The sequence below is a fragment of the Hirundo rustica genome, chromosome 5 (genome assembly GCF_015227805.2).
Source record: "Hirundo rustica isolate bHirRus1 chromosome 5, bHirRus1.pri.v3, whole genome shotgun sequence".
Taxonomy (NCBI): Eukaryota; Metazoa; Chordata; class Aves; order Passeriformes; family Hirundinidae; genus Hirundo; species Hirundo rustica.
The window spans coordinates 62,280,324-62,305,352 of record NC_053454.1 but is presented as its reverse complement, the minus strand read 5'-3'; the positions used below and the strand labels follow the sequence as shown (position 1 = coordinate 62,305,352).

Genomic DNA, 25,029 nt, shown 5'->3' with positions numbered 1-25,029 from the left:
TTTACATGAAATTCAGCAATGAATGCTGTCCCTGATCTAGGGCTAATCCTCTTTAAAGAGCTACAGGCTATATTACATGTGGCCACAGCCACGGTTATGCCAGGGCTGAATCACTTTGAAGCCTATTGAACAGTGTTCCCTTGTGAGACCATACACAGAGCCATAAACCAATGCTCCCTGTGCTGTGAAATCCTGCTGTTTCCATCACCAGGAGTTTCTGTCAGGGACAGACCGGAGTCCCAGGCAAGGGGCTGCAAACAAGGAGAAGACGCCTGGCTGTCTTCATCACCCCTCAGTGCCAATTTATGTGCCTACAAGTGATAAAAATCCTTTTTTTCCTAAACCTCAACAGCAACTGCCCCAAGGGAGGGCTTCCAGAACAATCAAAGGTGAAGGTGAACCAGACACCCGCTTCCCTGAGTAGGAAGGAAGCTGCTTGAGTAGTTTGGGACACAGATATATCTGTTTTTGAAGGAAAAGGAGAGAAATGGTCACCTGTGTTCCTGTAAGGCTGCACATTGCTCACAGCCGGGTGCCCTCGAACGCTATAAACTGAGATAATGGAACTGTGTTTTTATCGCCACACAACGTGGAATCTTCAACACCTTCACATCTGTACAAATTTAAAGGGGGGAAAAAATTACAAAACAACAAAAAGATCACTATATTCTCCGGTCCTGCTACATATCAGCAAGGTACAGCTTATATTATCTTTAATTGTTCAAAATTACTTTCTTTGTTCAATGAAGGGAACTGGAAAGGTTGGCTCTGCTCTGCTCATGAAATTTTCTCTGTCTGGATGGTGTCAAACCAGACAAGGAGAGTGGATTCTGCCTCCACAGTAAAATGTGGGGTCTGGTGAAGGCAACGTTCAACCTCCTCCCTATCAAAATAGCCGCACAATTTTTTTTTCCTTTGCAGCGAAGGGAGAAAGGCTCCAGAGAAAAAACAATGGCACAGGGAATAGGAAAAATAATCAGGAGGATGGTGAGAGGGTAGAACAGAACAGACAGCAGAAGGGGCAGGAACACGGAAGGGAAACTGAGCAGGAAGAGAAAGGGAGAAGCCAGAGAGGTTCTAAAGGAGGATCAAGGGCAGATGATGATGTAGAATGAAAATGAGAACTTGGAAAGTCACATAAAGTCCATCTTGTGAGGAATACTTCTCCTCAGCAGTCAATTTTCTCATCAGTTTATTCAGGTCAGATGAGAAGAAAAGAGAAGTGGAAGAGTTCTTTTTCCTGAGTAATCAAGGAGCAAAGAAGGAAATAAACAGAGGGAACTGGGCTCTCTCTCCCTTCCTTGGAAGATCTCCTCTCTGCTTATGGCATGGAGCTGTTCTTGGCACTGGGAGCTAAAACTTCAGTGAACGAAACACACGTCCTCCCCATGCATCTCTCCTCCCTCTCACACTGACATCCAGTGGAATACAATGGGATATCTCTGGACACCTGTCTTTAAAAAGAGCCTATTTCTTTTCTGTTTGAACATGAGGCACTCGGTTGCCGTACGGTAAGAACTCCTTGCAGAACCTCACTACAGGTTGTTGAATACTCCATTAGGCATTTCCCAACTCTTGGAAGTTACCACTGCCATTATTTCCGTTAACTCACACGTACCTCGACAACTCTTGCACTACCAAGAGGAAATTTATGAATGTCCGGTCACACATTGCCATCTACTGGCTCCCACTCCTGTGCTCCGAGCGCTTGGGCGGTTCGGAATGAGAAAAGGGCCGCGAGCAGCCTTGGGTTTACGGCTCCAAATCAATCAGCTCTCACCCACCTCCTCCCCAGTGACTCTGTGGGTCCCTGAAGGGCGGCTTTGGGTCACTCCTGTGCCATCCCAGGACGGCAAGCCCTGGGACAGGGCAGGTACAGCAGCATCGTGCCCAGGTCCACGCGACAGGTGACAAGACACAAGCGAGGCATTTAACGCCAGGTAAAGCCAGCAAACAGGGCTCATGTGCCTCGAGGAACACACCTGGGGTACAGAGAGGGCTGTGGGGGACAACTACCCACCTACTGTGCACCCTTCTCGGGCTTTCTGAGCCCGCCAGGTCACAGCTGTCACCCGCGACACACGGAAACGCACGGCTCGCGTCCTCTCGTGCCCAGAGCCAGCCCCGCAGAAAAGCACCACTTCTGCAGATTTCTGCCTCAAAAACAACCCTCAATGCACTCAAACTGCGATGCTGGGCACAAGAGGTGTCACCAGGTCACAGCATCTACTTTGGTGTTCACCTGGCGACACTACGGACAAGCTGTGCCAGGGAGCGGGAACGCTGGTGGCCAATAAAACCCGGGAATTATACCCACACACAACGCAACATTTACAGGTGTTGTCACCCTTTACACCTGAACCCACTGGCAAATCTGAGCACCACATCAACAGTTTTGATAACCAGGTGTAAATTCTGACCTTAGGAGGGAAAGACAGAACTGGAAATCTCAGCACAGCAGAAATCAGGCCAGACTTCCTGTTGATTCAGCAGGTGAAGATACTTTCATCATGTAAATTTAAATAGCAGAGACAAGGAGAAAGTTTCACACTGGTCAGGACTGCTGCTGGTCTCAAATGTCCACAGAAAGGGTTTTATGCCATAACAGAGACAGAACTACAAAGGGCATTTTCCCCAAGTGTCCAAGAAATGTCATCACAGTATTCCCAACTCATAACCAGTCACACTGATGATTAAGAGACTGTACTTCCTGTAAGTCTTCTGACCTACCATGAACATCCCAGAAAGAGAAAGTAACACATTTCCCCTCACTGACTCCTGTTTCCTGAGCCAATCATGACTAACAGCAACATACAAGTTCCTACACACAACATACAATTTCCCAGATTTGCCTCTGTAGGCCCGGAAGCCACAGCAATCAGTTGTCAGAAAAACAACAAGTCGTCACAGCCACGTCAACACCACCTCCGTCTTCCAGCCTGAAAAATACTTAATGAGCCCAAACAGCACATTTATTTGCAGTTTCGCTTTCGACTGAAGAAATTACAACTAAAAGAAGAAGTTATTGTAATACTGGAATGACCTCTACGACGGCACGGAACAATTTTAGCAGGATGATCACCCAAAAACCCCACAGGCACAGAGTGCCTGCATTATTTTTTTTTTTCTCGTAAAGGGCAAACCTGGAGTTCTTTTCCTGAAGCTGGCAGCGTTTCAGCTGACAAGAAAGCTATTGCAGAGAGCGGCTGTAAATCCAGTTCCTGCCCTCCCCTGTACAAAATCACACAGAGCTATACCGGAATCATAAAACAATAAAGGAATATGCAGCTAATTTGACGTTACACAATCCTAGGGAAAAAAAGGAAAGGTCCTTACATACCCCAATAGTTACAAGTATCAAAATAATCCTATCAGAAAAGTTGTCTCATGACCTGGGACTCGGGCTGCTTCCGGAAACAAAGGTCTGACAGGAATTGTAACCATCGACAGATGCAATAAATAGCAGGGTTGCGCAATTCTGGCTTTTCCAGAAGACAACAAAATACTTTATTTTTCTTGGGTGAGCACACAGGCCCAGCCCCGCCTGTTGTGAGAAAGGCCTTCATCTGTGGAAGAAAGTTGGAATAATCTGTTTTCCTTCTCTGCTCTTCAACACACCTTCTTGCAAAACGTAGTTTAATCCCCCATTTTTTTTCTTTTTCTTTTTTTTCCCTGATGTGAGGGAGATGAGCCCATGGAACAGCTGTATTAGACCGCATACCGATAAAAGTTATTCAACAAGAACTGCAAAGGGACTTATCAACCCACAAGTCATTTACTTGTTTGTTGAAGATACAAAAGAAACCCTACAAGTGAAAAACAGTTTCTGTGAGCCAACACGGTATTTCACTGCCCGTGCCAAAACAGCCAAGCCCTCAGCACTCACTCGCCAGTTCCAACGCTGTACAGGCACAGGGAAAGGAGGACACGGGACGTTTGGGATCTGGATTGAAAGGGAACAGGTTTGCTTTGCCACTTGTTCTGCGCTGGGCAGCAATACAGACGAATATGAAAAACCAAGCCGATGGATAAAGAAGAATCCGGGGCTGTCTCAGGATTTGTAACGAGAGGAAAAAAAAAAAAAAAAAAAAAAAAAAAAAAAAAAAAAAAAAAAAAAAAGAGAGAGAGAAGTAAGGAAAGGAAAAAGTTTTCAGATCCGTTTAGACCAACGGCCAAGGAAAGATTTTAGGTCATTTCCCCAACGCGGTGCAATGAACCTGAACTGCGGTCGCTTAAAGCAAACAACCACATATTTTAAAATAATCAATTTAAGAACATCATCAGGCGAATCGCTGTGCTGGTAATGCGCCACTTACCAAAGTGTTTTACCCCTCAAAGCGTCCATTTGGGGGTAAGACCGAAATCATTCTGTCTGACAGCTGAGCCCGCGAACTTGTGATCCCTGACACGGCTCTGAACACAGGTTCAGATGGCTCCGTAAGCCCGGACAGACCTGTGGCTACTCCTTCAGAGTTATTCATATAACTCTATGTAAGAAAGAATTTAACTATTTTTTTCTTCTTCTCCCCCCCCCCCCCCCTTTTTAATTTATTTTTTTTTTTAAGAAATTCTACTTCCGGCCCCGCGGTGCCCTCAGCGTCTCCCGCCCCAGCACCGCCCGTCTCAGCTCCTCCCGCCTCCCGCTTCACCTCCTCCCCCCTCAGCGTTTCCCGCCGGGCTCCCGGAGGAATTACCGAGAGAGGAGCGGCTGGAGCCCTCGGCAGGCGCCGGAGCCCCGCTCCCGGCAGGTGGGGAGGCGGCCGGGCCGGGCGGACGTGAGGGGAGGGAAGGGGGCAGGACAGATGAGCGGGCACACCGGGATGTCGCCGGGCAGTTCCCGTGGAAGCGGCGGGTTCGGTCGGGAGATCCCGGGCTGGCCGTGCTATGGGGTGGGGAGGTGGCACCGAGACTGCTCCGGGAGCCGGGGCCGGAGCCCATTCCCTTAGGGCTCCGCGTTGTTCTCCTGCCTCTGGAAGTGGGGATAATGACACTCGCTTTCCCGTAGGAGAGGACGAGGTGGGATTTGACTCCAGCGAGGGGACGGACAACAGCAGGGCAGTGGCTGCCTCAGAGCTGCGGGAGGAATCTGCAGAAAGCTTTCTCCTGGCCAATACACTCTAGTAAGTAGAAACTCCTTTAGCATTTACGTGAAGGAATATTCGGTATGTTCAGCCTCGACGAACCTTTAAGGCAGGACTGGGCAGCCGTGCGGGGGATGCCTGAGGCGATCGTGGATCTGAAGCGGGGTCTGTGGGAGCTGCCGAGGTCAGGGTTGATCACTGGGTGCTGCCGAAGCGATGGGTGGCTGTTCTTTCTTAATTAATGTAGCCATTTGTAAAACTCACTAATGGGAGCTAAAGTCAGGAGGCACAGAAGTGTCTCTGTGGGCTGAACTGCAGAGTGAAAGTGCGCGGGGGTTTTCCCCTTCACCGAAGCTGACCTCATGTAATATCCCCTTACTGGTGCAAGACAAGGAAGGGCAGAACTGGACACGAGGACAGTCCCTCCTGGCTCACAGAGCCGGGGAATCTGCAGGGAGGAGGGATTGATAATGGTGCCACCACAGCTCGTCTCACAGATGGCAAAGGAATAACCTGCTACCAGGGTGTCTGTATTCCTGCCAAGTGCGCAGATGATATTTCCTAGCTTGTTTTAAAGTGAGCTCTGCTGGAAATTCTCTGTTTCACTCATCATCTGTGCTGTTGCAGCCTACCTCAGTAACAAAGCCAAAGTTGCTGAGCTACTGTGTCAGAACTGTGGCCGGGTTTGTGTTAAAGGTGCAAAGGAAGCCGTTTTGAGGTTTCACGCAGAAAATGATGCACCGATGCACCACCATTCACTATGCTCGGTGTTTGTGTGCAGTGTGTAAAAAACACAAGTCAACTCCATCATCACAAAACACAATCGTCACTTAATTGCAGTGATGATTCACCTACTCCTAAAGCTCTGAATGGAGCTGCTGAGCTCCAGATCTGTGCAAGACACGTTGGGAACTTACTGCAATCTGGATGTAGAAACATCTGCGCTGTGTGGTACCAGTTAAATGGCTACTCACATGTTTCTCTGGTGAGTAACTGGGAACTCACTTGCTGGTTTCTACTTCAAATAGCAAGACTTTTCTTTTCAAGACTCAGCTTTAGTGTGGGAAGACACTGGCCTTGCATTGAGAGAACCAGATGACAGCCTTTCCTGAGCTGTCTCGGGTTTTATTAGGATGCAGTGCAGTCACTCAGGCTTTGGAACAGAATTTAATTCATAAGTATGTGGTCTCTGTGCTGCATGTGGAGAACTTAAAAAGACAACCAAACCCAAGAAAAGTCATTTTTTTAGCACTTCTGCAGCAGGAGAGAGCTGGGATTTTCCAACAGACAATGGGGAAATAGCTAGAGGTGGTGACAATTCCTTTTCTATGTCTCATGGGTAGGCCAGCTTTTGCATTCAGTTTTTGTGCTGTCACAGCAGTCACTTCTAAACACGTTTTCCGTGCGAGAGGTCAGTTCGGACCCGAGATCCAAAGGAGTGCTTTATACATACTTGAATTACCACTGCCTACAGACAGACTGTTGGTAAAAGTCATTTGATGCCTTCCGGTCACAGGACACACTGAGAGCAGAGCGCACAGGCCCAGGCAGCAGTGTTTAACTCCATTTTAAGTCTATCAAGTAAATCTCACTGCTAAATGACACGTTTCTTTGCAAAGATAAACCTGCCTGTGAGATCCTCGTGAGGGGCTTGTTGGCAGCGATGGTCAGTCGTGGCTTCTGAGCTCCCGCTCCTCTGCTTTCATCATATTTATTGTCAGCCAGCTGTCTGGAAGTTCTGCACAGTCAGCCTAGAGCAGCACAGGAGGTATTTTAATGCCGCACTGAAAGCAATTTGTTCGGTTCTGCAGCGATTCCATGCCGTGATTTTACCATTTTCTCGTCCTGACGACCCTTCTCATCATGACCTCTTTCGAGGAAGCCGAAACAGAAGAAACAGTGACGTGCCTCCACCTGACCTTTTACCACCCTGGCCAGGATGAGAAGATGATGTTCCGCTGCCTGAACTTCTGCAAGCGTGAGCAGGTCAGGGCGGACGACGCGGCCAAGTTCGGCCGCGATTCCAGCGTCTGCCGCTACAACCTGATGGACACTCGCGTCTCGCGGATCCAGTTCTCCCTGCAGTTCTACAGGAAGCTCCACACCTCGGAATATGGTTTTGAGATAAAGAACTTGAGCAAGAAAACAAAACTGACTGTCAACCAAACTGAGCTGGGTTACTTAAACAAAATCGACCTGCCTTGGAAGTGCATCATCTGTTTCGGGGACTACCAGATCCTTGCAGAGATTCAAGAGGGGGAGGCTGTGGATTATTTTGAGACTCACTTGCACCTGGCTGAAGCACCGATCTTGCAGGAAAAGTGCCTGCCATCCCTGCAGCCTATACCCGAGAATGGCACCTCTTCTTCCTTTGTTCTTTCCCAAGGCAAAAGCCCCACAGAGATTGATGAAAATGACCTGTGCTAGCGGGGATGGGGTTTTGTAGCCTGCACAGCTTCCAACGTAGATGGGTCTCACCTCAGTCCAGTGTTCTTGGTGGTGCAGCTCACTGGCTGCTGCACATCAGTCTTCTTTACTTGGTGTTTTCAGCACGGGCATTCCAGAACACTGTTCCACAGAAATGGATTCCTGCCACTGCCTTCACTGCTGCCTAAGGGCTCTCTGATGCCCAGAAAGGTGTGGGAGACAGGGGGGCACTCAAATCCATGGCAGCAGGTTCAATCCCAGAACTGTGGCCATGTGCCTTGAAGGGATATTTAACAGGCGTTAATACAGAGCACGCACAGCAGGGTTTTGGTCCTGGACAAGGGGTGACAAAAATGTCTTGTTGCATATTGTACTTTGTGCTTTGCTTTGGACACCAAATCCCAAACAGTATTTGCAAGCCTAGGTTGTAACTTCACGGATTCTGCAACTTAGAAACACTTTGTCTTTTATGTTTTTATTAGCTTCAAAGTCAGGGCTTTTATTTTTACTTATTCAATTAACATATATATTTTTTGCAAGTTAACTACTTTTGCTTGTGATGTAGACAAATGTAGCATCAATGATCACGGTCTATAAAAATCCACGTTAATTTTGTAATAAAAAACATTTTGTTCCCTAGTAAGGGTTTGCTCTATTATGCAGCTGCAATCTAAAAAAAATTTTAGAGAATAAAATTATTTCCAGGACCATCCAGATAAGAGACTGGCACTGGCACTGTTCCGGGCTTTCCAAAAGTGCCATTGCTCCAAGGTAAGAATTTCCATAAATACTTTCAGAAAGTTTTCTACCTCTTCTCCTCTCTACCCAAGTCTCTCTGATAATTTTCTTGTCTTTTAAGTATTTCTCAGGTTGTTTCAGTCAAGTTTTTCTTTGTCAGGGGCTCGGCTTTTCATTGGCATTTGGCTTTTTTATTTTGTCAAGTATTTTAGTTTGCTTGAAAGACTCACTGTGAAGGATAGGAGTTACCCATTTTATCACCCTAAATATTAGGATGCACTTCAGCATTAATCATTCCAAGAAAACCATAATTATAACCGAGGAGAGGAACAGCTGAGATTCAGGCAACCAACCACAAGCGAGAGAAAGCCATGGGAGAGGCAATGAAACTCAAACACAGGCTTAGGTAGGATTTGTCCATTCATCTCATCCTTGACAAAATTACTTTGTTGCCATGTTTTCCACCCTTGGAACTGGGCTGTGGTTTCCAAACAATGATCACTTGCTCAGCTGTTATTTACCTGAGGTAAGAATCAACCATGTAAAGTACACATTAAAAAATGCATTGTCTCCTATCACTACATTGATCCGACCAGCAGAAGTTAATTTACACAAGGAAGGTTATTTTACCTTTGAAGTGGGAGGGCACAGCTGCTCATTTCCAACAGGAGAAGGGCTCCATGCTCCACATTCCTCAGGTCTCCTGTTATTGCAGCTTGTTTAGAGCTTCCCTTCCAAAGCAGCAAGTCCCCAAAAGGACTGTGGGATTGAGCAGGGCTCTGACGTGGCTGCCACAAACCCAGCAACACATGCAACACTGCCAAATGTAGGACTTGCTGAAAATTTTAATGACTTTTAAATTTGTACAGATATGCATTTTACAGTGCCCTTGAATTGTTTCACATGAGCTGTTTACAGAATCTCTCAGTTTCTCAAATATCCACAAATACGGAGCATCACTTCAAAGTCACTCAGCGTGGTGCACTGAGCACTGCAAATGTTATCATTAACCATGGCTACAGAACATGCCCATCACAGAAAAAGCTGGAGTCAGCCTCCTTTTTCCTAAGTGCTTGTTCATCCTAAGGGCAGGACTATCAGCTAATTGACTTCCTCAAGGCATGGTCAGGACAAGGTCACTTCCTGTGCACTGGCCAGGAAAAGCAGTGACCAGTGCAGGGGAGGTGACAGTTTCAGCAGGTAAAAAACATGTTATTTACATGTTGAGGAAGTTGCCTTCCTTCCCATAGGAATATATGATACAAGGAAATATCCAGAAGTCACACAGCAGTAGCTTAGGCCAAACCCAAAATATACATTTGATGTGTACAGATCTTTAAAGCTCATTACAGGTATTGCAAATATAAATAATGGCATTAAAATATTTTCAGTGACATAGCTACAACTGAAATGAAGAGATGGAATGTTACCAACAGGATTTATCTGTTCTCTCAGGTTATTTGTACATATTTAATCCCAGTGTGCAGTGTTTTTGTTCCTTATCCACACTGTAATAACCCAAATATTCCAAACAGTTTCAGATGATCTAAACCAGTGACACAACTTTCACCAACAAACTCAGTTCTGATGATGACGGCGGAGCTTCATTACTTATCACAACTTAAAATGTTCCTTTTACTCCAAAACAAAGATAAACCCTGTCACCCCTTTTCCATGGAAACGTGAGACAGCTACACAAAATAATGGCAGAGTAGAATGGCTTTACTTTTAAACTTTGGAGAAAGCTTGAGATCTGCAAGTATTTTGCAGGTCCTCTTCTGTTAAAAAGTAAGATTTACATGGAATACCAGGGGAGACCACACAGCCCAGGACACCGGTGGTGCAGTCACTGAACACCTCCTTGGATTTCAGCCCACGTTAGCAGGATTAACCATCCACTTTAGAGGCACAGGAAAGGCAGAGCACTTTAACACACCGTTAAAACGTGAATTTTTCTTCTTTCTTTTCAAAATGCAGATATAGAAATTCAGTCTTTAGGTTCTTGTTCTTCCCACCCCAGCAGCAGAGCCATCATCCCTCCCCGTTTGCTCACTGAATGTTGCTTTTCTGTAATTGTTCCGATCCAGAGGAATTATGAATTTTCCACAACTGAAGAATTTTAAGCACCATGTAGCAACAGATGTTGGTCTGGGGGGCTGGGAAAACAAGACTTTGGTCCTCCCAGTTCTCCACTGGTTAAAATTCCCATTTCATTGACACATAGAGAATTTGTATTCTGTTTTATTTTTGTTTTTTCTATCTAGCACACGCTTACTAAGTCTGGCATATTATACAAGACAATGTCTTACCGAACCTGATGAGTTTTACTATGTTCATTGAGGTTAACTGTGCTTAGCATAAAGTAATTTAGAAAAATAAAGTGAATGGAAAAAGGACAACACAAGACTAGGAAGACTTAAAGCTACACAGGGGAAAATCTGCAATTTGCCATGTGTCAGATTTGTTTTGCAGCTCTTACTTTTGCGCTCTCTAAACAGCTGAAGAGCAAGTCAAAAAGCACAGACCGGAAATAAAAATATTTTTAAATTATTTCTCTATCTTCAAGTATTAAATAAATTATACGAGACCGTTGCTGAGATAAATATTAGGCCAACGAAGAATTTTAAAACAAAATGAATAGAAACGTCATTCAGAAAGAAAGGCAAGTTAAAATACAGATAAGTCAAGCTACGAAGCTTCCATTAGTGCAGATAATTTCATATTAAATCCAGATATCCAGAAATATCCACAATAGAATCATCCCAGCTTTCACAAAAGTGGAGAAGGCAGATGATAAAATTGCACTTAGTCCTGAATTCATTCCCGTTCCTCGCCGATCCGCGCGCAAGGAAAAGGGAAGCGGGTTACAAAAGAGCGAATTGGCTTTCCACATTCCATCTCCCCTGCCAGCGTTCGGTCCCGGGCAGGCGCCGTGCGCGTATCGTCACTATCTGTCCTGGCGGTCGGAATCCGACAGCCGGACGTCCGAGGCCGACAGCTCCAGCACGGGGTTGACGAAGCCGGCGTACTCGGAGTTGCCGTTATCGTCCATCTCGGCGCTGACAAAGTCATTCTCCCACTCCAGCCCGTTGGAATCGTCGGAGGCGGAGGCTGGGTGGCTCCCTGTCTTCCTGCTGTTGAATTTCAGCGCTGCCCGCAGGATGTCCTCCTCCGTCTTGGAGCGTTCCCTCACTGGAATCATCCTGTTCATGCCTGGCATTTAAACACACGTGCGTGAGAAACACATCCTGGACATTTTTCATCTAACTGTTACGTTCCTGCCAGAAGAAACAAAGGTAAAATTTGGAGAGGTACGGGATTCGATGGTCTAGGAAAGGTCTTCAGTCTGTCTGGAAGGGGATAATTAATTCCAAACAAATAGGGTTCTGGGAACTGCCCAAAGACATCTAAGGTTTTACTGATTTTGTCAGGAATTACAGACAGTTCTTGTGGGAAGAAAAAAATCACCTATGGCTTGGCAAAAAGAAACAAACCCGTGCTCATTTTTGGTGAGCCTTTCAATAGTCAAGGTTTCACCATTTTGGATAAACTTTCAACTAAGAGCTTTTGCAGGTTTAGTAAATAGAAGAGAAAGTACTGGTAACAATGGGGAAATACAGAAAACACCTGTAACTGCAGCAATGAGGATAGCTGGGATACTCCTTGGAATGCAGACCCAAGTTCCCAGTGAAGGTTACGGTACAAGTAATACGAGTTTTTCCCAAAATATTTAAATCAGACTCCTGACCAGCTTCCACATTTTAAAAGGAAGAACAAGCTCTTCCCTCTGCTCCTGGCTCACGAGAGGGCAGCATTTCTTTACCATTACTTTTGTCAGGAGTTTACAAGTCAGTTGCACAAAATGCAGGGAAATTAATTAATTTATTTACTGGAGCATCCAAATAAATAATTACAATAATTAGGGCTATCGCCACGTTTATCAAAATAAGGAGTTTTCTCGGTAAAAATAATTTACAGTTTAACCATTACAAACTTGTCAGACATTCCATCAGAAATAAGTTTTAAATCACCCTCCCTTTTGAAAACGACAGGTTTCCAATGAACATAGCTTAAACTGTCAACATCTTTCGCTTTTGACTTCAGGATGAAGCTGAAATGCAGGCTAAATACCTTCTTCATCTTCCCACTCTAAATCCAAGGAGGTGCTGTCATCGTTCCCACTCACTGATTTGGTTTTGGTCATCAAGTCACAACTGCTCTCCGTGTTGGGCGTCAGCACTGTGGCATCAGATGAAAGTCCTATTAAAAAAAAAAAAAAGTATTTTTAATTCGTAAATGTACTTTAATTTCAGGTTCAACGTGCAAGAGTAAAATTTTAAATTAAGCTTTCTTCGTGCTTTGTGGCCCTCTAAACCTCAGGAACGCTGGAAAAGGCACTTCATCAGTCCAAAGAATAATCAGGAGCTTATTAATAGTCAATATCACTGAGATATTAGCTAATTAGAACTAAAAAGGAATTTAATAAGCTGTACGCAGAACTTGATGAAGACTTGTAAAAACAAAAAACCAAATCAACCCTCTCCTACCCAAAAAACTGAACTCAGTATTTCCTGAAACGCAGCCGTCCGTCCTCCACCTTAGCGGTTAGCATGTCCCCGAAACTTACGGAGAAAAGCTTATCAAATTGTTCTCCTCTAAACTGTTAGTGGATTTCTTTAAGTACAGGCATCCAAATTCCCTCTTGCACTTCATTAGGAAAAAGCTGAGCATTAATATGATTCTAATTACTTTGCCTAGGGATGATTAAAAAAAAGCTATAAACACAAAGTTATCCGCATCTTCGGTACAGGATCTGGTTTTGCAAGACATGTCCACCACTGTCTTTTAGCCATCAGATACAAAAATTACCACATTTTAAAATTACAGATATATGTATACACGCTTTATATTTGCATGTGTAAACATAAAACTATAAACAATCTGTGTTTCTCTAGAAAAAGAAGCAGCTCTCTGTGCCCCTCAGAGTCCCTTAACATTTGAAGACGTTCTTAAGGAAAGAGAGACTTACTACTACTTCGGAAAGCTTCATACTGGAATTTTGTATTCCTTAGGAAAGGATCGAGATCTTCCTCTGCCACAGAGCTGCAAGAACAATGCACAATTTTTTTTAGCTCTAGAAACCTCCAAGGGTGCCATCAAAAATACGTTAATCCACATGCCCCCAGCTCTGTGCTACAAAGCACAGGAGCTGAACTAAATTCTTTCTAAAATCATCTGCAAAATGCCTCTCTACTCCTGTTCATCACATCCTCTCCCAGTCTGTGCTTCTGCTAAATTTTTATTAGTATTTTCAGTTAAAATTTAATTTATTAACTCCAAACAACTCTTCTCCTCTCTTCATCACTTTAGAGAAAATCTCCTTAATTTTGAATTCTTTTTTTTTTTTTTTTAATTAATGAATTCAAACCTTGTTCCTGCCGTCCTTTGTTTTTAAAATCTGGCCAGTTGCTACTCAGTTTTCACAGCTCCTATTCTAACTGTGCTTCCATAGCAAAATTCCTCCTGTCCCCCATGTCTTCCATGCATGAGTTTTTTCTAAACTCATCTCTCTAAACTCAAACACCATTTCACTGTAATATTCTCCTTTTTTTTTTTTTAAAGCTTGTTTTTCCCACCACCACCACTGAACGCAGAAGCTGGGAATGAAGAGACTTAAATCATAAATAAATACATAAAATATTTAAGAAATAAATATAGTTAAGATAAATAATGAAGAAACAGGCAGACTCCAAAAACCATTTAAACGGAGTATTTCTACTGGGTTTTTAAAACAGGGTCTTGAATAATAAAAATATTTTGATGTTAGCTGAAATTTTACATATAAACACCTTATTTAAAATAAAGCACTGGATTTTGTGTGTGTGCAAATACCTGTTAATAGCTGGGAGTATCACTGTAGGCAGGAGTCTAGTAACTCCAGCCATAACCAGAATGAATCCAAAATACCCCCTAACTTTCCAAATGAGGGACAGGAGTACGAACAGTTGAGACTCTGAGTTATCACGAATAAAATTTGGTTTCTTACCTCTGGAACTCTCCGTTATTAACAGCATGTGCTCGCTGCGTTATCCTGTGCTGCCTACGTTGCTATCAAGAAAAGCGAATCGTTGAAAAAGCTGAATACTCAAAAATGAGCTCTCAACACTTAATCCTATTTTATGCAACCCCCCCCAAAAAAAAAACACATCAGTTTTTAGAAACGTGGAGACCACCTCAGTCATGACTGCACCTGTTTTGTCTCCTGTCTTCTTAAAGTACTTTCAGCGCACAACTAACACCTGGGTGATGTTTGATTTCTTTTGCTCCGTGCCCAGGAACAGCCACCGTGCCATTTAAAAGATAAATATTTCCTACAAACCCTTTTATCCCTGTGCAAAGCAGCAGTGCCATCTCCTCTGGCTGTCTCCATCAGCATTAAGTGCTTCATCTATATTAATAACAGCTCTGCTGCCTTGCAGGGCCAAAAGTATTAATAACTCTGCTAATGTCAACCTCATCTGAGAATTGCTCTTTGCTTTGGCTGTGGGGAGGTAACTGCACTGGATCTAGTGTTTTTCAATCCCAGGATGATTGGGGGGGGGGGTGTTTTCTGGCACACTTTGCATCTTGGATATTTAAATAATAATAATAGTTGCAGGTTGAAATGAGTAAATGGGGAGTGTAAAGAAAAAGAGTAGTAGAAATATCACACTGTGGTGGTTAGAGGTGAAAAGATTTAAGAACGCAGAGAGGAACAGACAGAAATTTGGCACAACACAGTCAACAAATCTGTCAGAATCAATTACTGACACATGCAACAATTTTCTTTTAGGATTCCTATACCCACATAATACCCAATTTAGATTATCTCCCCATTTTGCCAGGTCACATCCCAATATCCAGCACTGCCAGTTCCAGGACAACACATTAAAATTCCCCGCTGTTACAGACCCTGACATTTAGTAGGGCAACATCAGCAAGCCAAATGAGCTTTAAAAGAGGCCATACTTCCAAGGAAAAAGCCATTTTCCCATTTGTGCCCACAAACAGCAGAGAGATGAGTGATGTATTCAAAAATAGCTTCCAGTTTATCTAGAAGGGCTAAGTGCTCAATGCATATCTGGACAAAAATGCTTCCTTAAAATCCTTATAATCCTTCTGATTTTTGAGAAGGGTGTTTGAGCAGGGGATAAGTGGGACTAATTTTACACCAAGAGGAAATTAAAATCTCTATAATCCATTCTATCTTAGGTCCTGCCTAAAAGAAGTGCATATTAAAAATACTGAAAGACAAGAAATACAGCATTCCTTGCACAGAACTTCTGCAAAAAACAGTCATTAAAAAAAAAATCTATTTTTGGTGGCTTTCTATAGATCAAAAGTGGTAAGAAAAAAAAGCAGGCAAAAAGGTCAGAAAGAATTAACCCTCCCACCCCAAACAGCAAAGGGAGAGAAAGAATTGTGAAATGAGAGCTATACTGAGTGACATAAAAATGAGATGAAAACTCCAAAGCAGGGTCAATAGAAAACACAAAGATAAGGAACAATACAGTGCACAAATACATGAAGTACATTTTACAAGTCTAAATGATGTCACAACGTGTGCCTTATTTCTGGGGTTTTTTTACCCAAAAACCATCGCAGATCATTTGACATTATTTAAGATCAGTGACTTCTCCATATTATATAAGAAGAGTGTTAAGCTAATTATAGATTAAAATTGTAACTCATTCAAAATCTATACTCGGCGACAGAAGCTGTTTCAAACAATTATGGTGATTTTCAGCTGTTCCAACCAGCTGTACTTTCAAATCTTGTACTTCTTTCTCTACTTTGCAAGCCAAAGCCATCTCCTCATCAGGTCTCCTGAGATGGAAAGGATATCAGGGAAGTCTGCATACATGGGAACAGGACAGAGGCTCTCATATATATTGGGGTCTTCTTCCCCTCACCTCCAAGAGCTTTTTCTGCTTTGCTGCCCTGGCTGCTTCACGTTGTGCAGCATATAAAGCCTCCTCTTCTAGTCTTAACTTCTCCTCTTGTAAGGCTAACTGTGTATGAACAAAACAGTAATGGTTAACAAAAGCAGAACCTATCTATCTTCCTGCTAACAAAGACGTAAGTGCAAGGAAACAAAAGAAAAGCAGCTAGAAAATCAAAATAAAACAAAACAGACTACAGCTAAAACATAAACTGAACTTAACAGCTTCCCTCCCCGCAACCAAACAGCCCGAGAAATTTGGGTAGCTACCGAATAAACATTGATTATTAGTGAATGGCTGTAATGCTCGTTCTATTTTATTATGAACTGCACAGTGAAAGATTTAAAGATTTTCGGTTCCATAGTTCATTGGGCACTTTAGATTAAAGTTCACTCAGGTTCCACATTTTCTTCCAGATCATATTCCATTAACTGCTGCAACACTAAAACAGAATAACAAATTATGTGTCTTTTTCCTTAAGAAAGTTGTGGAGAAAATTCAGCACAAGAAAAGCTGAATCAAGAATATTCCCCATTTGGTCAAATTTAAGAGAACCTGGTCAGAGACCCAGCCTATTCATTCCATTTTTCAGCTAAGAGGCTGTTAAAAAGAAGGAATTTGTGCATCTTGTAGACTAAAAAATACTAATTGATGAACAAGACCCAATTGTTCCACGTGAGCGGAATCTCCTGGCGTCCGCGGCTGATCCTAACATTTTTGGAAGAAAAACTCTTTTATAGTGTCACTGTAACCACTTACCTCTGACTGAAGCTTCAGATCCACAGCCCTCTGCTTTTCAGCAATGGAGTCGTAGTGTCTGTCCTTCAGGTCTGCAATCTCCTCCTCAGTCAGAGGCCTGGAAGCACGGGAGGAACACGAAAAAGCTCCATCTATTATTCATGCATGACAACCCTCACTTGCACTTTAAGGCATCTGTGTGGTCTTTCCTGACCAGTCCTTTAATGCAGATCCAACAGGCTGCGCTTGTGGCCTGTTCCTCCTGAAAGTTCCAGCTTATTCAGGACAATAAACTGCCCCTCCTCGCCCTCGCAGTATACATTATTTGTATCTTTACAGAAAGCGTATTTTCAAAAGCATCTCCGCTAACAGAACTACTGGAATGGAATCATTACTGTCACTGCAGTCCAAAGCTCACTTTTTTCCCCTTGGTTGTTTTTGTCCCTTGTTTTTCCCTTACTCCACCTTGTTTAATATTCACAGTGGGACAGCAGAGGGAAGGAGAGGTCGTCAGTCTCAAAGTCTTACCTGTGACTGCTTCCTGGGCTTTCCCCCTGTTAAAATAAATAAAAAGGAAAAGTCTGATTTTTATAAAGACAGAGCACTTCCAGAACTTCCCTTAGCAAAGCAACCCAGGTCCATTTCTGTTCTCAGACTGAGGGCACTTGCTAAGTCTTATGCAAGAGTTATACCGGGAGCAAAGTCCCCTTTAAGTCTTCCCCAGCACGCTTCTTCCCCACACCTCTTCCTTTTCTTTCTTCCCAAAGTCCATAGTGCCCCCTTCCTTAATGGGTTATTTCCCATACTCCCCAAAACCAATCTCTTAGATCCTTATCCAAAGTCTTAAATTCATATTCCTAGTGCAAGGAAAGCTGAAAGTAAAAAATACCCCCGTGATTTAAGTCTGCAGCTCAGCTTAAAGTAGGAGGAAGATTCAGATGTTGGGACCATTTTTAAGGATTGTGCGAGCAGGTTTCACATGATGCCCCAGGCACTCACCTCATCACTTTCCACCAGGTTCTCAAACTGCAGAGAAAAAGAAATAATCCATTTTTACAACTCAATATAATGCGTCACTAAAAACATACAGCAAGTTATGATTGTATATTTTATGTGTCTCGTAAAAACACTTCTCCAATTCTAACAGTGGGACTGTAACCCTGCTTTCAGAGGGATTTTATTTTTAGAGATGGACCTTTCTTCTTCCCAGTGTTTCCTGTCTTAAGAGAAATCCTCTGTACTGTTTTCAGCATAGTAATCTTAAATCTAGTCAGTGCATCAAACAGCGACACAGAGGTCAGCACCTACAGCAAGACTCCTTACTGACCTAAAGTTTGGGAGGAGAACAATACCTCCTTCTCCCTGTCACATTTCTGAGCCAGGAACGCTCTCTCACAACGAGAAGTTCTGCACCAAAACAGATTTCCCGCGCTGTACACATCAGACCCCTTTCTCGACAGCCAAAGCATTAATGTTAGCCTCAACACAACAGTTGATGTTATCCTCAGTAATGGGGGCAATCTGCCTGGTCTAGGACTTCCAGAGCACAGGAACACCCAGGGAAAGTAAACCAGGTTATTCCTGGTTAACCTTACGCTACCCTTGGCAACAAGGAGTTATGTCTGGAGGCTGGGAAAGGACCTCTGTAGGGAATAAAGTAGACTACAGATGCAACAAACTGTCCGGTAACCCCGTCAGGTCCTTTTCGTACAATCCGACTCGTGATCCTGCAGTCGAGAACGAAATACTCTGCACTTATACAAGCAGCAAAATCCCAGCACAGCAGAGAGGAGATGCAACCAGCAGCGTGTGGAATGCTCTGGTGGTGAGCATCAGGCCACCACAGATAATTCTCTTCCTTCCAAATGATGCATTAATGTTCTGAGGTGCAGTAAGAACCACTCTCCACCCAGTGCAGCATCTGTTTGGGCTGGAATATCCCAGGATATTTCAGTGTTCATAAACTGCAAAAAGTGTTAAAGGCATTGCTAGGATTCAGCTTTTCCCACTTTTTTCTAAATTGCTAAAAATGTAAGTACTCACCTCTATAGTGAAGTGCTCTCCTGTTGAACATGTTCTAAAATACTTGGATCTGGAAAAAATAAGTTTACAGTTAGACTACAGAGAAGACTCTTCAATACACAGCAGAAGGTAAATGAGCCCGAGAATTTAAAATAGATTTTAAAATATGTTAAATATAAAATAACAACAAAATCTTCATGTATTTAACTCATTGACTCATTCACTGGAGCTCTGTGTCGCTACTACAGCAGAAAGAGGCAAGAGCATGTAAACAAACATCTTCTCTAGAACTGAGGAAAGAATTAAAACCCTTGTGAGATGAAATCATTTGTCAGGATGCTGGACTTGACATTTACAGACTATTAGCATGTTCTGCAATCCCTTTAATACATTTTTCCCAGGACAAACATTGTTCCAGGCAATTTCTGAAAATGCTGTTGCTCACCATGGCACTTAACTCTTTCCTGGCATCTTGTACCTCATCAGTGTTAAACAACACATTTTATTTTAACAGCTTGGCACATCCAGAAGGCTGAGCCTCAGAGGAGAACATCCAACAAGAGGTCAAGGCAATACTTTTAAACTAAAAAAAAAAACCCAAACCAAAAAATCCATGCTCCAATTTTATACAAGGAACTGGCTTCTTCTTTGGTTCTTTATTCAGAATTCTTCCTATTTTATTTTAATTCTTTTGCAGAGGACAGTTAGCCCTGTCCTCTACAAAACCCAGCAGCGTATTAAGTTACCTGAATACATTTTTACCTAGCCAAGGAGGTTTGGCCACCATCCAGAAGAACATTCTAACATAAACACTCCTCAGTACAACATCCATTTCATCGAACTGTTTCAAAAACCAGGGTTTCCAGTTGCAAGTGCTGACGGGTACAAGGAATAAACCCAGGGCCTCAGGGATTTCTATACTTGCACGAAAGATCATTCAGCACTTGCAACCAACACCTACTTTGACAATAATAAAAGCAACACACCAGCCAAAGCCTGAATTATTTTAACCGTGCTGTATTTCACCTCCATCTCATTTTTCTCTGGAAGCCAGTTTCGGGAACGTTTCCCCTGGCAACTTGTTGCACTACCCACAGGTTCCTTCTTGCACAACCTTTCCTGCCACTAAAGAACCTCTTCCAGAGAATTCACTGTTGTGAAACCAGAGAGGAAAGGCCACCTGAAATCACGCTCTACGTGACAAGGATAATTGGGACATGTGGCATGAACACTTGGAGCAATTTCACTGCTACCCTTCTCTCTGTAATTTGGTGTGTAGGAGCCAATACCATTAAGAATCTCATTTAAGAACACTGTAACAGGAAATTGTTCCAGGGCTATCCATGCTGTTAACAAACGTGTCATTCCAGTTTGCAGCACCAGGCTTTAGGTAATTTACTTCCAAGTTCCCGGACGCTTGAGCTGCAGTCAGCTTAGGTGCAAGAACTGAAAAGTGAACTAAATGCAGGGCAAGCTCCCTGAGTGTAATCACAAACAGCCCAACAGCAATGCCAGCTCCAGGAAGAGCTACTCTTTCAGCTGCTTGCAGTCCCAGAAAACCTAATTCTCTGTCGGAGTTTGAGCCCATAAATCCCAGAACTACTTCTGAGTAGTGGCTTGAGGTCATTATGGACAGAAACAGAAGACCCATCAGCTTCACCCCTATACAAAACTTCATGTGAAGTATCAGCAACCTATGGAAATGTTTACACCTTTTATAATTCTCCTTTAAGCTCTACTTTTCCATTACTTTCTAAGACTTGAGAATCCTTTTGGTTAGATAGCTCCTAGAGGAAACCATTCAGCTGACAGGTCACAGGACCTATAGAGACAATCAGATTATTCTTCCAAGATCTGAAGCTGTTACGGAGACCAACTTTTCTTACATATATATATATACACATACATACTCCATACATCTATATTAAGCACAATTCCAAGCAAAGGCAACTTATAATCTTGCAGGTTATTAAAACACTTAATAACAACTCTATACTTAGTTGTTTAATTAGCAGTTTATTTCTTACAGGCAAATCTTGGAGCATCTAAAAATAATGAATCTGGGGTGTGGGGGGGAGGATCTGAATGATTAAAATTATCATTAAGTTGATAAGTTACATTTTTACATTATGGTGTTCCAGAAATAGCCAAATGTGGACAATGTGGTGTCAACCTAACTTGCAAACTTTAGAGTAAGACATATTTTACAGTTCTGGTTTTAATACCTGCTCAGTGGAAGGAGAATAACCTCAACACTGATACTGCTCTGTAAACCACCACCACCACACCCGGAAAACAAATCTGATCTGAAACACAGGCCAGCAGTTCTCTGTCCATTTTATATGCCTAAAACTTCCACTGCAGGTTGTGCAACACCTACAACAGTGCGACAATACAACTGCAGGCTGGAAGATTGGTCTCACTGGTAAGGAGAGCCTGATACTGGACTAACACATGCAGGGATTGTCACTACCCTGCCTGCTAAAAGAAGGGGTATTGGCCAGTGGAAGGAGACAAAGCACAACACACAGGTGCGGGAAGAACCTTTCAAGCACCGCCTGGTGTTCTCAAAGCACAACAAACTGATACTTCAGTGCCAGCTCTCAAGGCATGGGGGGTGGAGCACTAAAATACAAGCAGGTATCCTCTACATGGCCCTGCCCTGGTTTTTCACCCATGTCTCTGAGAAGCAGCTTGTCTGGAAGGCCTTCCACAGGGTGAGACTCGCCTGCCAGAGTCTGATATGAAGCAAGAGGCCACGAGCTTGCATCATGTAAAACACTCAGCGCATCTGCTGAGAACGATTTCCATCCTAATGCATCAAGAATAAGTGAAATGTAGGTATCCAGTACTGGTCAGTGTACGGAAAAAAAACCAAGCATTTCCTGTTTGCACGGTGCTTTTCCATGAACTGGTTGTGGCAGAACGAAACAGGTTGTTACACGTTTCCAAGAGATAAGAATTCGTCTGAACCATTCTGCTCCTGATTTATCCCAAAAGCGTCTCAGCCTCTGACTCACAGAGAAGACGAGATCACATTGCAGAAAACCGGGTGGTTTTCCATCTTTTGCACAAGCACGGCCGCCCGCACGGGTTTTGGCAACTGACCTAAAAAGCCTCCCCGAGCATCTCCCGCCGGGAAAACACCGGGTCTGGCAGGGGTGAGGGGCCGGCGACCCTGGAAGCGCATTAGCCCCGACCGCACGAACCGCACGCAGCCCGGCGGGCTCCCGGCGCCTCCATCCGCCCGGGATGCCGGGGCTCCCGAAGGGACCGGGCCCGGGCCACCGAGCGCTCCCGGACCCCGCGTCCCTGCCCACCCTGTCACCCCTCCAGCCCCACGGGGAAGGCGGAGCCCGCGGCCCCGGCGCCTCCCCGCCCCGGGGAGGGGAAAGGAGCAGCCGCGGCTCCTGCTCACCCTCCGCCGCGCTGGATCCGGCCGGGATCCCTCCGGAAGAACAGTCCGCAGCACCACTGCGCCCAGCAGTTCCCCATCGCATCCTGGTGGGAAGGGCTCCTCCTGCCTCCCGGCGGGCTCAGGCCGCCCCGGCCGTCGGGAGGGGCGGCCGCGGGCCCCCGGGAACAAAGGGCCGGCACAGCCTCATGGCTGCGCAGGGGCGGGCCATGCTCGTCCCCATCGCCGGCACCGCCCCTGGCACCGGCATCATCGGCCACATCAGCCCGCCCATCGCCGGGACCGTCCCGGCCGGGCAGGAGCCCGCCCCGAGGGCGGCTTCCCCCGGGGAGCGGGGGTCGTCTCACGGTCGCCCGCGTTTAAAAGGAGGAAAATGCGCCAGGGCTCCCGCGGGCAGGACGAAAAAGCATCGCCGGTAATCGCGGTTTGAAGGAGGGGAATTGCGTTCAGGGTCCCTGTTACCGTGAGGGGAGAAAAGGGGCGTCTCCGCAGTTACCAAGCCCGGACTGGGTCAGTGCCATTGAGGCAGCAGCAGTGCTAGGAATACCTGGAGCACAGGCACTGTGTGGTCTAGCGAGGTTCCTCACAGTCTTTGGTCTCTCTGACTTCTTAAATCACAGAGCACCACACTGACACGTGGAAACGCGGAATCACGGGATGGTTTGGGTTGGAAGGGTCCTCAAAGCTCATCTCATTCCAGCTCCCTGCCGTGGGCAGGGACACCTGCCACTACTCCAAGCCCCGTCCAACCCGGCCTTGTACACTTCCAGGGATGAGATAGTCACAGCTTCTCTGGGCAGCCTGTGCCAGAGGTTCTCCACCTTCACAGGGAGGATTTTTTTCCTAATCTCCAACTGAACATGCAATCTACTCTCTTTCAGTTTGACTCTATTCCCCTTTGCCCATGATAAGTTAATGGTGACCGTACAAATACGTGGTTTGCTCCTTTCTTTTGACAGATCCAAAAGCATCTCAGCAGTGGAAGAGTTAATTGGATTCCAAGTCAGCTCTCCATTAGCAGCACAGGACAGATGCCAGGACCCAGAGGAGCTACTTGCTACAACAGTAATGAGCGGTAGAAGGTAGGAGGAATATAATAAATCACTGCCAACCACACTCCGATGTTTCTCTTTCCCTGGAAATGTGAGGTCAGCCTGGAAAGGTGCATTACTGTGATTGCATGTAGGGAGAGGGGATGAGGGTGAGGGAGACATGAAAGCAACCAGGAATTAATTACAGAAGGTGATGCATGTCGATGTGACTCAGGAGGAATACAGTGAAGGTTCCAGAAAATATTATTGGGATATATGATTCCTCATTACACTGTTTTCCAGGAAATCGACATTTTGGCAAGTTATATACTGCTCCCTTCCCAAAGAAGAATGTTGCAGTATTCCAGCCTGAGAGGCGTTTATAAATTTCTTCAGAGAAAATGAACACCTTTCTTTTCCACAATACTCTCAGCTGTGAAATAGAGGCCACCAGACTGAGGTGGGAATATCGGGCATATCCGCAGGGAACGCCTTTGTTTCTGCAGTTTGTTCCTGGTGGCGTTTGGCTACGCCTGTCCTGCCCTGCCACTCCCGCCCAGAACATGAGAAGTCAGTGTTAGCGGAAGACCATCAGTGGTTTGCTGCCTCCCCCACTGGATGGAAAGAACGAGGGGATGCTGGATTAAGAATATATTGGCTGAAGTCTCCATGAGCAAACCCACACGGATGCTTTTGCTCTGCTTCCTCTTAAAGGGAGCAGGTTCATGGATGGTGTTAAGTTGCAAGTAACATGTGGAGACACTGCCAAGTTTGTAAGATAAACTGCGCAGTAAGGCCACTGGCACACACATCTAAAGCCAAATTATTCCACCTTTTTCACAGTTTATCCATCAGCAGTCTCCCAGCCACACACGGAACAGTCATTATGAGAGGAATGACAAGATTTGTCTTTACAAACAAGCCCTGGGTCTGCTGGTAGATAAAACTAGCACTGAGAGATAAGAGAAACAATGGGAAGGATTCTAATGATTGATAAACGGAAAAGAAGATACTTGCCTTTACAAACAAACCATAGGTTTGTTTGTAAATGAAACTGAATATTGAAAGATGAAAGCAACAATGGGGAAAAACCCATAAATCCCATAAAAATTAAAAATTAGGGGGTGTTATACATTAAAAGGGGAATCTGAGGTCTTAGGCATTTCGGGAAGTCTGTACCTCTCAAGTACCTCAGCCGATGGGGAAAGAGAGAGGGAAATGCAGCCGGGAAATTAGGATAAAAAGGAGGCTGCGTCCTCTGAAAAACTGAGAGACCCCAGGGGAAATGCCCCATGGCCTCTCCCTTTATTCGAATAAAGTAAAAAGACTCCTCTGTCTCCTTCTTGGACATAAACCCCTGGTGTTCGTGGATTAATTTTCCTAACAATTACATGGATTCAGGCTGGGTTTTTAACGTGTCACTCAGCCCACCGCACAAGAGACAAGGCTGCTTAGCACGCTTTACGTGCCCTAGCTGCTTTAAGAAAGCAGCCTTCTGAACATTTTATCCTTAAAGTATTTTATAAGGCCTTCTCACTCCCCATTAGCCGAGCAGGCTCCCGCGCGCCTTTCGCCACAGGCGGGCCGCGGCCGCG

At 44.6% G+C, this 25,029-nt stretch overlaps 3 protein-coding genes and 1 long non-coding RNA gene across 6 annotated transcripts in view; 2 read left to right on the top strand and 2 right to left on the bottom strand.

Annotated features, from left to right (window-relative positions):
* ALPK1 (alpha kinase 1) overlaps positions 1-4,413 on the bottom strand; it is a 33,967-nt gene extending 29,554 nt beyond the window's left edge. For both annotated transcript variants that reach the window (XM_058420628.1, XM_040064264.2), the window contains exon 1: positions 4,317-4,413. The gene's annotated coding sequence lies outside the window, so the exon portion shown is untranslated. The remainder of the gene's footprint in view (positions 1-4,316) is intronic.
* A 199-nt stretch (positions 4,414-4,612) lies between these two features.
* On the top strand, positions 4,613-8,130 carry TIFA (TRAF interacting protein with forkhead associated domain). The gene is made up of 3 exons (XM_040064269.1): positions 4,613-4,748; positions 5,006-5,120; positions 6,893-8,130. Exon 3 carries the CDS (start codon positions 6,945-6,947, stop codon positions 7,506-7,508), a length of 564 nt encoding a protein of 187 aa, XP_039920203.1. The 5' UTR covers positions 4,613-4,748; positions 5,006-5,120; positions 6,893-6,944; the 3' UTR covers positions 7,509-8,130.
* Positions 8,131-9,076: 946 nt separating this feature from the next.
* On the bottom strand, positions 9,077-22,611 carry AP1AR (adaptor related protein complex 1 associated regulatory protein). 2 transcript variants are annotated; one of them, XM_040064267.2, is made up of 10 exons: positions 22,407-22,611; positions 19,010-19,058; positions 17,966-17,992; positions 17,495-17,520; positions 16,988-17,084; positions 16,199-16,297; positions 14,293-14,354; positions 13,276-13,349; positions 12,378-12,506; positions 9,077-11,459 (listed from the first exon to the last, which is right to left on the bottom strand). In XM_040064267.2, exons 1-10 carry the CDS (start codon positions 22,481-22,483, stop codon positions 11,194-11,196), a joined length of 906 nt encoding a protein of 301 aa, XP_039920201.1. In that variant the 5' UTR covers positions 22,484-22,611; the 3' UTR covers positions 9,077-11,193. The 2 variants fall into 2 exon arrangements, with proteins under 2 accessions (XP_039920201.1, XP_039920202.1); XM_040064268.2 differs by lacking the exon at positions 16,199-16,297.
* Positions 22,612-22,677: 66 nt separating this feature from the next.
* LOC120752744 (uncharacterized) lies at positions 22,678-24,788 on the top strand. The gene is made up of 3 exons (XR_005700800.2): positions 22,678-22,818; positions 23,363-23,485; positions 23,738-24,788. It is a non-coding gene; the product is annotated as an uncharacterized LOC120752744 (long non-coding RNA).
* Positions 24,789-25,029: the final 241 nt, after the last annotated feature.

Coding starts and splice junctions, on each gene's coding strand:
- TIFA (XM_040064269.1), top strand. CDS start 6,945: ATGACCTCTTTCGAGGAAGCCGAAACAGAAGAAACAGTGACGTGCCTC.
- AP1AR (XM_040064267.2), bottom strand. CDS start 22,483: ATGGGGAACTGCTGGGCGCAGTGGTGCTGCGGACTGTTCTTCCGGAGG. Junction 19,059..22,406: donor CGGATCCAGCGCGGCGGAGG/GTGAGCAGGAGC, acceptor TATTTTTTCCAG/ATCCAAGTATTTTAGAACAT. Junction 14,355..16,198: donor AGCAGAAAAAGCTCTTGGAG/GTGAGGGGAAGA, acceptor TTTTCTTGATAG/CAACGTAGGCAGCACAGGAT.